Here is a 12,530-nt window from a genome sequence, read left to right on the forward strand (position 1 = left end):
GATGATTGAGCAGAGACGGTTGGCAGAGAGAACAAGAGAAGGGAGCCACATCGTGGGGCTCGATACATTATACTTCCCTTTTTATGCCTTAGTTATTTTATAACAATAGTAATAAAGTACATGCTTGTACTTGCATTCCCTGCGTTCACTCATCATTACAGCATGCAAGCTTTGGGCCCTTGCAAGGGGCATTGGAACATGTTTGACTTTGCCCAAAAATGCTAGTTAACTTGATGATTGTTCTTAAATGGAGGGGTGTTTGGGTTGAAGGGGGGTGTATATCTAAATGTTTCCTTACTGTAGCATTGCATGTTTTACTGTCGTTGAGGGTGAATTCCACTTGAAGAGTATCCTTACATGGTGGTGCGGGAGTTGAGGAGGCATTTGGGCAGACAGCAATAACATGCTTTCTTCCTGTGGCAGGAGATCTTTACTGGCATTAACGGCAAAGCCAACAAGAGAATGTTCGTATATGGGGATACTGGCAGAGTCAGCATGAACGTGTTTACTTATTGTATTATTATTTCTCGTAATATTACTGGCCATGCACAGTTGGCTGGTAGATGTGGGTGCCCGAAGCCTGGCAAAGCCCCCTTGTTTCTATACTAGGTGATGGATTTAAGATTTGATTAAAACGCATATTTGTCCTCCTCACAGTGCAGTCCGCGACGTGCCTCCGCAGCACCATGACCATTGTGCATGCGTGGTGGTCCAGGCAGGCCCGGATTGTGGCACGACCCGTGCTTTGCCGAGCTGGGGATAGGGAGGATGGGGTGAGGGGAGGGCCCTCAGCAAGGCTTGCAGGAGGGCCCCCACATTTTATGCTACACCACTAAAACAGTCAGTGGATTATGCCTGTCTGGTACTCTTATTAGCTTTGTGTAATATACCAGTCTCCTCTCTCAAGGACTTAAATGTGTGCTTCACTATCAGAAGGTTGTCCAGAAACCCTGCCTTTTCTTTATGCTACTAAACAAATCCTTGGTCACAGGTACAATTTAAGCTTTGTTTGGATTACAGATACTCCCTATAGAGGGCTGCTTGGCTTTTTGTATTCAATAAATACCTATATGCCATACAGAATGCTGCACTGTGTCTTTTGTTCAGGAGACATAGACCACATGTTTCTCCCATAGTCTGATTCACTGGATGCTACGTAATCCCTGTACTTTTGAAGTGGTCCTCCTGGGCTTTTTATTTTCTTTTTCCTTTTTTGCAAGCAAGCTGCAAAGGTATTTTCATTCTTTCAGGGACTCTCCCTACGGATTTCTCCCTTCTAAAGCAGGTTTCCCCCATTCAAAAGGAAAACATTTAGAAGCAGAGCAGTGACCCGGCTAACATGTCTGCCTTTTCTGCTTTGCGCTATAATTGCATAACGATGTGCCAAATAGCATCCGTAACATCTTGAACATGGCATTTGAGGAAGCTTTAACGACCTTGCTGTTACATAACTAATTCCAGCAAATTAGAGAGTATTTTTCCAGCGCCAAGAGCATACTTTAAAAATGAACGAAACAATTAGGAATCTTGGACTGCAAAACATCTTTCACCGATAATGCACTCCTTAAATTTAGGCCCCAGCCTTCGGCCATTGGTTAGAGAGCAACACTTTCCCTTTTCCCTTGCATGCGTTACAAAAAATTGCCTATTGGAGAGGAGGGCCTTCCTAATGTCAGTTTAATATTGGTGGGGTCCACCAGAGGTTTTCATTGAACTCCATTTTGAATTGATAACCAGTGCAGACGTCTAAGTGCTAGCAAATTTGACCAAAATGACTGATGTGAAGGAGAATCCACATACTAGGTTTTGTAACTTTTAAAAATGGGCATTTCGATGTAAGTGCTATTCCAAATATCCAGGTAGGGAGGGAGGGATGAAATTCTGTACAGTTTTGACCGTATGGCGAAACATTCCGTGCATCTAATTAAGTATAAAAATCAGATTGTTTTTAAGTATTATTCCACATTTTACTTTTCAGACATGAAAGAGTTACTTTTGTTTTTATTCTCATCTGTTTAGCATTTCCATGGTTTGGAATGGATATTGGCGGAACACTTGTGAAGCTGGTCTACTTTGAACCTAAAGACATTACTGCTGAAGAGGAACAAGAAGAGGTGGAGAACCTGAAAAGCATCAGGAAGTACTTGACCTCCAATACTGCTTATGGTAAAACTGGGATCAGAGATGTTCACCTGGAACTGAAAAACCTAACCATGTGTGGTCGCACAGGGAACCTGCACTTCATCCGCTTCCCCAGCTGTGCAATGCACAGATTCATTCAGATGGGGAGTGAAAAGAACTTCTCCAGCTTGCACACTACACTCTGTGCCACAGGGGGTGGTGCTTACAAGTTTGAGGAGGACTTTAGAACGGTAAGTGGAGAAACTAAAAAGTGCTTATTGGGACAAAAGATTTCTGGTAGGTTCAGTCATGCCAAATTCGAATGCTAATATATTTAAATCCTTGAGCGTGTTCGTCAAAACTGGAAGCCGTCAATACAGTTTTAAACTCGTTGGCACAAGAGACACAAGCATGTTCAGACGACGTCCTCTGGTCTACCCAAAAACCTATTGCAAATGGCTGATCCTCCAGTCCTGTTTTTTACCACTGAAATGCATTGAGAGGAATTGTATGTGGCAACTACTGCATCATCTGGGACTTGGTCCCTGTCATGTAAAAGTTTCTTCTGTGCTCTGCTTTATATCTAGCATCAAGTCTTTGATAGATTCACATAATTTGAATATTCACACTGTCCGGTTCGGAACCCCCAGAACTTCAAAAACAAAAATTCAACTTTTGTCTTTTGTTTAACCACAGTTTGCCTAAAAAGCCCCTCGTACCTGCACCACTAGTCATCACCCAAGTAATGCTGACTACGTGCCTTCCTAATGCACGCTTTCAGATTCTTTCTGCATGTTGGGAGGGAAACCCTTGGAATTGAGCCTCTGCTCTGTGTGCGTGGATAATTAGTGTGGTAGAAGTTGTTTTGGCTTTGTTTTTGGCAGTCTGTACCAGAGCTCAGAGTGCTGCTTTAATTTGATCTATTAGTGGGTGTAGATCTAGGCCATTCCAGACAGCATTGAGGATAGCACTGTTCAAGATGTGCATCAACTATTTACGGAAAAATAGATCTGCTGGACCCCCACAAGAGTCTCATCTACTGCTTGCTCCACCACGAGGAGTCACCCAGTTAATTATGGCAAGCCTTGTCCAGAAGAACAAGATCGTAGAGAGAGAGAAAGCACTTGGCTGCAAAAGATCATAGGGGAGAAGCCCTTAAAAGACCCTAAAAGACATAACTGTGCAGAGCGAGAAGGCCAAAGAAAAGCATGCAGGAAAGGTAGAGTCCAAGCCTGGCTCTTCAAAGAATACTAAGGGATCTGGTAGCCTCAGACCCATCTCTACATCCTCCCAAAATGCAATGCAACAACCTGAATATTTAGTCGGGGGAGCTATTGACTAAGAGCAAAAAGTAAATGGGGGCGGGGGGGCGGGTGCTGTTGCTACTGTTGTAAAAAGAAACCAGAGAGACAAACCTACTTTATTCTAATGATCCGCTACTGCGGAAACAGCCGACGTTGATTTTCAAAAAGATTGTCACCAGCCATTAGTTGAGGAATTTCCATTGATGGTCCGGAAACCCGGAGGCTTGGGACACGGTCATTGAGGAGATGACCTGGAAGCCCTGTGTCAAGGTCTTGTCATCTGTCCTTGTTGAGGGACTCCTGTCGGTCACCATGACTTGTCATCAAGGAGCGAGCAGTATTCTCTGTAAGGAGTCACGGTAGATAGGAGCTATACACTGTTACTCCAAAATTGACCGGCTCTTTGAGGCGGTAAAGCAGTTTTGCTGTCAACAGCAGGGTCTACTGCAGAAGGAAGAGGAGGGATTTCCTTTGCACCACCACACCCCTCCATATTCTGAGGAGCAGTCTGCAAGAAAGTGAGAGGGATGATTATGTGCCATGGCTGAATATTTCTAGCAAGATCTCCATGCTTACCACCAACACAGTAAAGGTTGCAAAGGGAGCAGTTGGCACAGCTAAAGGAGGAAGTTAAATTCGTCCATCAAAGTGACCATCAAAGACAATGGTGGACAGAGTGTTGTTAGTAAAGGAAAAAGGATGAAGCACACCAATCCTTTATGTATGTTCATGTTCTCCAGCACATAGTCTGGCATGGATTCACATGCTCATGACTATTACCCAACGTCAGGCCTGGAATCCTCGGTAAAAAGAAAAGCAGTTTGGCTTTAGCCTGAAACCTTTGTTGCTCCTCTAGACCAATCACTGTCCTTTGGGTCCAACGACAGTGATCTCCCTGAGCTCCACCACTGGTGGCCATGTTCAGATTTTTGCTGCACGTTTGTGTTGGGGGGGAGTCATCTTGCTCTGTGCGCTGTTTTGATATTTTGAGTTTTTTTTCAATAAAGTTTTGTGTTTTTTTGACTGACTTTGTTCCATCGACTACTGGCAGCGGGGATCCGTTGTGTGAAGGCATCATGAAGTAAGACACAGACAACAGATTCACGTTTCTAAAATAAATATTTTTAATTTTTTAATTAATTTTATGTCCATCAACCAACAAACCACAACCAAACTTGCAGTACATATTAAAATATATCCAATTTTATACAACACAATCTTGTCTGCTTTTCCCCTTCCCTCCCGCCCGCCCGAGCCTACATCTCATCATGATCTGCTTCTACAGTTTGCAAAGGGATTTCCTCTCTTGTGTCCTCCTCCAGATCCTGGTCACTTGACCCGTTTTGCATGGGCCCAAATAGTGTGGCTATTAGGTGTCTCCAACTTGTTAAAGTTTCTGCTTCTTCTCCCACCCACCTCCTGTTACTAGCATCTTGCCACACTGCTGTTTCGGCTTTCGGCCATTTCTGGAGGTCTTTCCACCATATTTCAATCCTAGGTCTGTGACACCTCTTCCATCCCATGGCGATTATACGCTTCGCCAGTATATACGCCAAGTCTTTTAGTTTGCTTATGTGTCGTGGTCTTGTGAAAGCCCCAAGCAGACATGCCCACGCTATACCGACAGTTATGTTTGATCTCCTTTTCCTCCAATCTGTGTGCTATTTCTCCCCAGAATTTCTCAATTTCTGGGCACGCCGAGAGCATATGCGTCATCCCAGCATCTTCCTCGCCACATTTGGGGCACGTTTGCTTCCCCACGTTGTTAAATTTAGCTATCCTCTGGGGTGTCATATAGGCTCTGTGAGTTATATATAGCTGTATTTGCTGCAACCTCGCGTTCCTAGACACTTTCTTATGGTATCCTTGGGCCCGCTCCCACATTCCATCACTCATTGGGGCACCTACCTCCTCCTCCTAATCTTGTCGCAATTGTACCACTTCCCTACCCACTTTAGACATAATCATCTCATATATCATAGATATCTCATGCCAGCCTTCTGCTATATCATATATCATTTCTGTAGTGGTATCCGGTTGTCCTTCCAATACTGTTTCTGGCCATTTCTCCTTAATCCACTGTACCACCCTGTGATATGTAATATATTGCCCTCTATGTAGCCCCGTTTCTTCCACCAGCGTCCCGAATTCCTTTATCTCCCCTTCTAGCCAAATATCACCTATTGTCGCTATCCCAACCGGTTCGCAGTGCTTCCTAATTATCTTCATTAATTGCACCTCTTTCCCCGCCAGCACAACCAATGGCACCTGCGGGGAACATGGGGTCGGATTTTCCATTCGCTGACAAGCCTTGCGCCATATGTTCCACCCCAATGTCATCATCTTTGGGCGCTCTTTCATGTCTGGTTTGGGCAGCCATATGATTTCTTTCAGGAAGTACGGGGCACAATCCTGTCTAAACAACCTAGATTCTGAGGTTGGGTCCTCTGATAGCCATTTTGCCACATATTGCAGCTGGCTCGCCAAGTAATAAATTTCGAAATTTGGCAAGTTTATGCCCCCTTATCATACGCTTTTTGCAGTTTCCAAAGGGCTACCCTGCTCCTTGCCCCATGCCAGAGGAAGCCCCTACACATGCTGTGCACCTTGTCAAAGAATCGTTTCGATATTAAATATGGTATAAAATAATGCAATAATCTAGGTAGGACCACCATTTTCAACATTGCCCCCTCCCCATCATCGCCAGGGGAGCTTTACCCAAAATGTCATGCTATTTTCGATGCCCTTGACCGCCTTCTCTGTGTTATGCTGGTGCTCTTCCTCTAACGTATGGTAGATGTCTGTTACGCTCCCACAGAGGCGTCGATCTGAACTGGACAGCTCCGGTCTCCACCAATGTGACGCATAGGGCCGAGATGACGGACTGGACTGGCCCACCTAGCTTCGTTTGCTTGGCCCGTAGGAATATTCTTCTGCAAATGGAGAAAGGGGATTAACCACCCATGGAGTTGAGCATAAATCCCCCCACCCCTGCTGTTCTCCCCACAGATCACCCTTGGTGTCCCCTCTTATAGTCTCACTTGATGGTTTGAAAAGATGAGCTCTCCATCCTGCATTGAGCGCAGGGGCGCGTTGATAACCAGTTGCTTCACTGACTCGAAGGAATTGGTGAGTTCCAGAACAATATTGACTCCGAAAAGTATGTAGTTCGTAAGAGTTCACATGTCTGACTTTCACTCTTGTCCGATTTCTTGCAGTTTGCAGCTTGACCCCAGCGAAAAGTTCCTCGTGGTAGCTGAAGAAGTTCAGGTAAGGATTTGGCTTATCCTACACAGTTCAATAAAATAAGGCCAGAATGTAACCTGTTGCTTGCTCCCTTATTCAGGTGTGGAGAGAAAATATGAAGTTCGGGGGAATAATGCCTCCGGCGGTAAAATTAGGTAAGTCTATTGTGGTGAGAAGAGTTCCCCTTGTTTGTCCCTTTGCAGCGCGCATTCAATTCAAACTATTAACAACTTGCCACAAATGCATTTATGGGAATGCTCCTGTGTATTTGAAAGCACATGTAAGCATATATCATCCTCAGAGAAATCTGAGATCTGCTGAGAGCTGCTCCTTGAAACAATATCCGGTCAAACGTGCTAGGGGCCTTGGACGGACTTTCCATGTTCAAGGGGCAATAGCCTGGAATGCACTGCCTTTAACAGTACGCAAAATTGAAAACCAACTTGAATTCAGAAAGCAGCTAAAAACTGTACTCTTCAATCAATATGACTGATTATGTAGTTATGTAGTAGCCACCTTACATCTTCTGCCTCTCTGCGGTTGGATGCCCACGGGCTTTGGCGCATTATAAACAAAATAACATAACCTAACATTTGTCTCACCTTGTTGTCCTTTTGTTTCCCTTAGGGGCCGGGGTACGGCGAGGATGCAATGGAGACTGCGCCGACCCGTGAAGAGGAATAGTACCCCCGGCGGTAATCAGGTAAGTCTATGGGGGTAGTTACTATTGCCTCTGTTTATTCCCTTGGCTCACCTTTGCTGTTCTTGTGTTCCCCTTAGGTGCCAGAGTGCGGCGGGAACGTGCAGAAGGATGCGGTGGATCGTGAGGGTGCTGCGAAGGCCGGTGAGTTCAGCGCGGCGCTGCAGCAGGCGACGGGGCGCGCGTAAAATGCTTCTTTCTTCCAGCTCGAAGGCGCGGTGGATCCGGAATTCAGGTAAGGATCGAAGGTTTTGCTATTATTCTAACCTCTTCTCCTTCTGTTCCTCCCTTTTTCTAGGAGCTGCACACTCGAGGCGGGCCTGGTAGAAGACTCGATGCAGGCTTGCAGACACGGTGAGCATTATGCTGCTGGATGCAGAATAACGCAAAGCGTGTGCTGCTCTTCGGGCGTGGTTTAAATAGCCTCCAAGTAGTCCCAGGTAAGTATTCCTCCCCAGCCCCACCCGAGTAAAAAATGGTCCCTAGGTAAAATAGTCCCTTCCAAGCCTCATTTGGCTTGCAGCTCTGCACTATGGTCTGCATCTGGTAAGCAATGTTCTGCATCAGGTAAGTTCTACTCTATGCGCCAGGACTGACTCTCCATATGAGCCTGGCGCCAGAGGACCGCACCCAAACAGCCCCTATCAGGGTTTTTTGGGCTTGCTCAAAATAACGTGATGCCTGCTTCCGGGGTTGCTGGACCTGGTCTGGTTCCCCGGGGGTAGGCATCACGACATCTATCCCCAGGTACCTAAACGTATTAACCTTCCACGATATTTGTAAGACTGGCAATTTCTCTCGTGGGATGCCGATTTATCTACCCATCGGGAATATACATGATTTATTGGGGTTCACCGCTATGCCTGACAGCGCTGTGAATCGTTCCATCACTTCCAGAACATATTGGAGATTTTCTTCTGGGTATTGTAAATACAGCAGCATATCGTCAGCATACAAGGAGATCAGGTGCGGTTCTCCCCCCTATGTTTATCCCTATCATGTCATATTGTTGCCTTCAGTATATCGCCAAGGGCTCTAGCGCTAGTATTTACAACATGGGGGACCACGGGCATCCCTGTCTAGTACCTCTTCTAAGTTGCCACCTTTACGATATTATCGCTCCCGTTTTAACACTGGCAAATGGCGTGCTGTACAACAATCTAACCTATTTAAGGTACCCGGGTCCTATCCCATAACTGGATAGGGCTGCTGTCAGCCATGGCCATTTAACTGAGTCAAATGCTTTAATTGCATCTAACGATACAATTGCAATTTCTGATGTTTTCCCTTTTGTGTGTTCTATCACTCGATGTAGTCGCCTTTGGTTGTTAGTTATATTTCTATGTGGGACATACCCAGTCTGGTCAGGGTGTATTAGTTTGTCAATAATCCGTTTCATCCTATTTGCCAGTACCGCCGTGAGCATTTTACTATCTTGATTAAGCATCAACAATGCTCTAAATGATCCACAATATTTGCCTGGCTTATTGGGCTTGGGGAGTGGTATTATAACCGCCTCTCAGGTACTCCGGCAATCTTCCTATTTCATAGACCTCATTCAACATGGCCAGAAGCGGGGGGGAGCACCTCCTCTCTATACAGTTTATAAAATTCACTGGGGAGACCGTCAGCCCCCAGGGTCTTGCAAGTGGGTAGCTGCACCACTACTACCTCTTCTAGTTCTTCCAGAGTTATCGGGGCATCTAGATCAGCTTGCTCTTCCGCACTAATTCTCGGCATACCTATGTCTTCCAATGTTTCCTTTATGACCCTATGGTCGCTTCCCCCTTCATCCCCATATAATCATTCATAGTACTTTAGGAATTAGTTATTCACGCCCTCTTGGGTGACCGCTACTTGCCCATCTTCCTTCTCTATTGCCCTGATTGTTGGTCTAGGGGTCTCACTTTTGTATAACCATGCCAACATCCTACCTGGTTTATGTCATTGCGCGTGTTGCCTTTCCACATATCTCTTGTAATTTATGTTACATAATCTCTCCCAGTGTCCCACACATTCCTGTTGAAGCCTGCTTATGGTTTCAGCGTCCTCTTTAGTGTTGGCCTCCCTTCTCATCATTTTCTCCAGCTCCCTTTCCGTTTCCTGCAGTGCTGTTAGTATCCCTCCTTGCAATCCTTTAGTTTTAGCTATCGCCACCCCCCTCACTACCACTTTAAAGGCTTCCCAGAGCGTACCCGCTGACTCTACGCTACCGGTATTAATCTCAAAGTAGCTGACTATCTCTTCTCTCAAGTCTTCTCTAAACATTACGTCTTTTAACGCTTCAGCTCTTGGGCGCCATGTCGGTATCCTTGCTCTTGGGGGGGGTCTGTATTGCCACGTGAGGGTCAGCGGCGAGTGATCTGACAAGACCCTCGCCCTGTATTCAATCTGTGCTATATCTACCATCAGCTCTTGCGAGATGAACATGTAATCCAACCTGGTATGGAAGTTCTGCAGGGCCGAGTAGTGTGAATACTGTCTGTCTTGCTGATGGCGCATCCTCAAACCCAAAGTCCTTTAACAATGTCTGCAGTACCCTGGCTGCCGGAGAAGGTTTGTCTATTTTGTTATCCGATATATCTACTTTTGGGTTTAGCGTACAGTTAGTCACCCCCCCCAGATCACTGCCTCCCCCAGGTACGTGTCAATCTTTCCCAAACTTAACTCGCCCCCCTCCATTTCTACAAACTCCCAACACCCCTTCTCCTCCCCTTCCCTCTCCCCACCCTCCCCAACCCCAACTGGTGCCCAGCTCCATCCCTGGTTCTCAGGCCTACCCGCATTTAGTACCTTTTCGGCAATGCCGATATTAGGACCCAGCAGGGGGTTGCCACCCTACTGGCAGCCTAACTTCCTAACTATTGGGGTTTAAGAGTTCTTCTCTCAGTCTCCCACTATCTCCCGCACCATGTCGTGGACCTGCCACGCTATATTAATCTGTCGCCCCAAGGGTTCCACACATTCCTACTCTATCGTATAATCAAGTCCCAAAGTCACAGCATATACAGCACCTCGGTCTCCGAATCGGGCTTCACTCATCTGAGCTGTCCTTTTTCTGACTTTCCGCTCCTTCCGGACAATTTTGGGTATCCAGCCATTGTGTTGCATCTTCCGGAGTCTAAAAGAAAAGTGCTTTGTTTTTATGGAACACTTTCAGCTTTGCTGGATACATCAGCATATATCGTAAGCCCGCATCTCGCAATCTCCTCTTCACTGTGCCATAATTCAGATGCCGTCTCTGGATTTGGAGAGTGTAATCAGGGTACGCCGAGATGTTGGCAGCTGCTCTCTTGATGGTGCCCCCTTTGCGGAAATATTCTAATATCTTCTCTCTATCTTGGTAGTTCAGTATCTTGGCAATTATTGGCCTTGGGGAGGCTCCCGGGGGAGGTCTCCTTGTGAGCACTCTGTGCTCTCTCCACCGCAAATCCTTGCGTGAGGGCCCCGCCCCCTATTTCTTGCAACAGCATGTTTTCTACATAGTCCATCGGGTTAGGGCCCTCTTCCCCCTCCGGAAGGCCTACTTTATGTATATTTTTCCTCCGGGCGCGTCCTTCGGCCTCCTCCGCTCTGTCCTCTAGTTTGCTGACCTGTTGTTTCAGGACTTGAATCTCCTAGGCATGAGATGTACGAGCTGTCGTGTTTGTGGTCACTTCATTCTCCAGCTCATCTGTGCTTTCTATTTTCCGTACATCCTGTCTTAATAGATTGACTTCCTCCTGTACTGCGCCCACTCAGAGCTCCAGTGCTGCTTTGAGTTCAGCTGTGGCTGCTTCCAGCTTGCTCTCCCACGCAGCTTTTAGGTCCGCAATTGCTTCCAAGATCTGCCGATCATCTCGCGTCGGGGTGGCATCCACCTGCAGGTTTTTGTCTTTAGGTCGTTGCCCCTTCCATCTGTTGTTGGGTTTTGGTGATGTCATCTAATGTGGACTGCTTCCCCCTGGCTTTAGGAAGTTTGGATGTCATCTTGGTGCCTATACTCACACAATCTCCAAACTTCTGGGGCGCAACTAGGCGTTTCCTCCCGACTGTGGCGATGCCTTCGGATCTGCTTTTCAAGGGCTGGGTAACTCCTGGTAATGTCACTGCGGGACGAGCCGCCCGTTGCGTGGATAGATTGTGTCCTCCCACGTATTGAGCCGCCGCTCTTTCGCTTCTCTGTGTAGTCCCGGCTCTGATCCGGTCCCCCACCTCACATGCGTGTCCTCGGGCCCGACTCAGTTCTGTTGCAGGTCGGGACCAAGCCTGCCGCGCGGGAGCACGATGCACCGTTGCCAGCGTGCAGTTGTGTGCACTTACGTCTTGTCCTGGGGTGTTTTCTATCAAAGTAGGATCTGATAGTGGGCCCCCTTTCCCTCTTTCAGCCTCCTGGCGTTATTCAATCATGTAGTATCTGCCGTGCGCAGGCTCAATGCGCTGTTATGCTCCTCAAGCTGCTATCCAGTCTCTCCGAGCTGCAGCAGCTTCAGGATTCCAGGACACCCTCATTGTGATCCTTTTTGCCTTTATCGCAGTGTGTCCCAAGTCCCCACTTTTACTGCGAGCGTGCTCTCCTTAGTCACTTTTCTGTCCCATGTATTTATGTCCTGATGCTTGAAGTGCAGTGCCTCCTTCCCTGATACTCTGCATCAGGACTTCTATTTCTCTTCCTCTCGTTGGGGATGGCTAGAGTTCTGTCCATTGCAGCCTTATTCAGGGCCCGGGCTGTGCTTGGTTGTGTTTGGGTACTGCAGCAGCCCAAGCAGACAGTCCCCCTCACCCAGTTCGCACCAGGGCCCTCCCAGTTTGTCAGCAGCACACATCATGTTTTCGGGGCACTGTACGCCTCCAAACTGTAGTCCTTCGATCATGCTTAGCCTTTCCCAGTGAGTGTTCGGTCTTCACACCTCGACTTTGTCAGTTTTGTGTCTCCTTCTAGCTCTCACCATACCCTTTCATCCTTGATCGCAGCTCCATTCATATGTATCCAATACAGCTTCCCATGGATACTTAATGTAATCATCCGTTCTGGCCGCGAGCGGCGTTCCCCAGCCTCGGCTGCTGCCGCGGCCCGTGTGTCAGTTTCGCTGGCAGTGATCTGCACTAGCAGCCCGTGGCTCCCAGGTAAATTTCAATGGCAACAATTGCCTCGATTGCTTTGGGTCTCCCACAAGCCT

The 12,530-nt window shown here is 47.1% G+C and overlaps 1 protein-coding gene across 2 annotated transcripts in view; it reads left to right on the top strand.

Annotated features, from left to right (window-relative positions):
* PANK1 (pantothenate kinase 1) overlaps positions 1-12,530 on the top strand; it is a 589,765-nt gene that overhangs the window by 97,023 nt on the left and 480,212 nt on the right. For both annotated transcript variants that reach the window (XM_069611321.1, XM_069611322.1), the window contains one exon: positions 2,020-2,372. In XM_069611321.1, coding sequence (XP_069467422.1) covers positions 2,020-2,372 — 353 coding nt within the window. The remainder of the gene's footprint in view (positions 1-2,019; positions 2,373-12,530) is intronic.

The sequence above is a fragment of the Ambystoma mexicanum genome, chromosome 8 (assembly GCF_040938575.1).
Source record: "Ambystoma mexicanum isolate Mex_15411 chromosome 8, UKY_AmexF1_1, whole genome shotgun sequence".
NCBI classification, from domain to species: Eukaryota; Metazoa; Chordata; class Amphibia; order Caudata; family Ambystomatidae; genus Ambystoma; species Ambystoma mexicanum.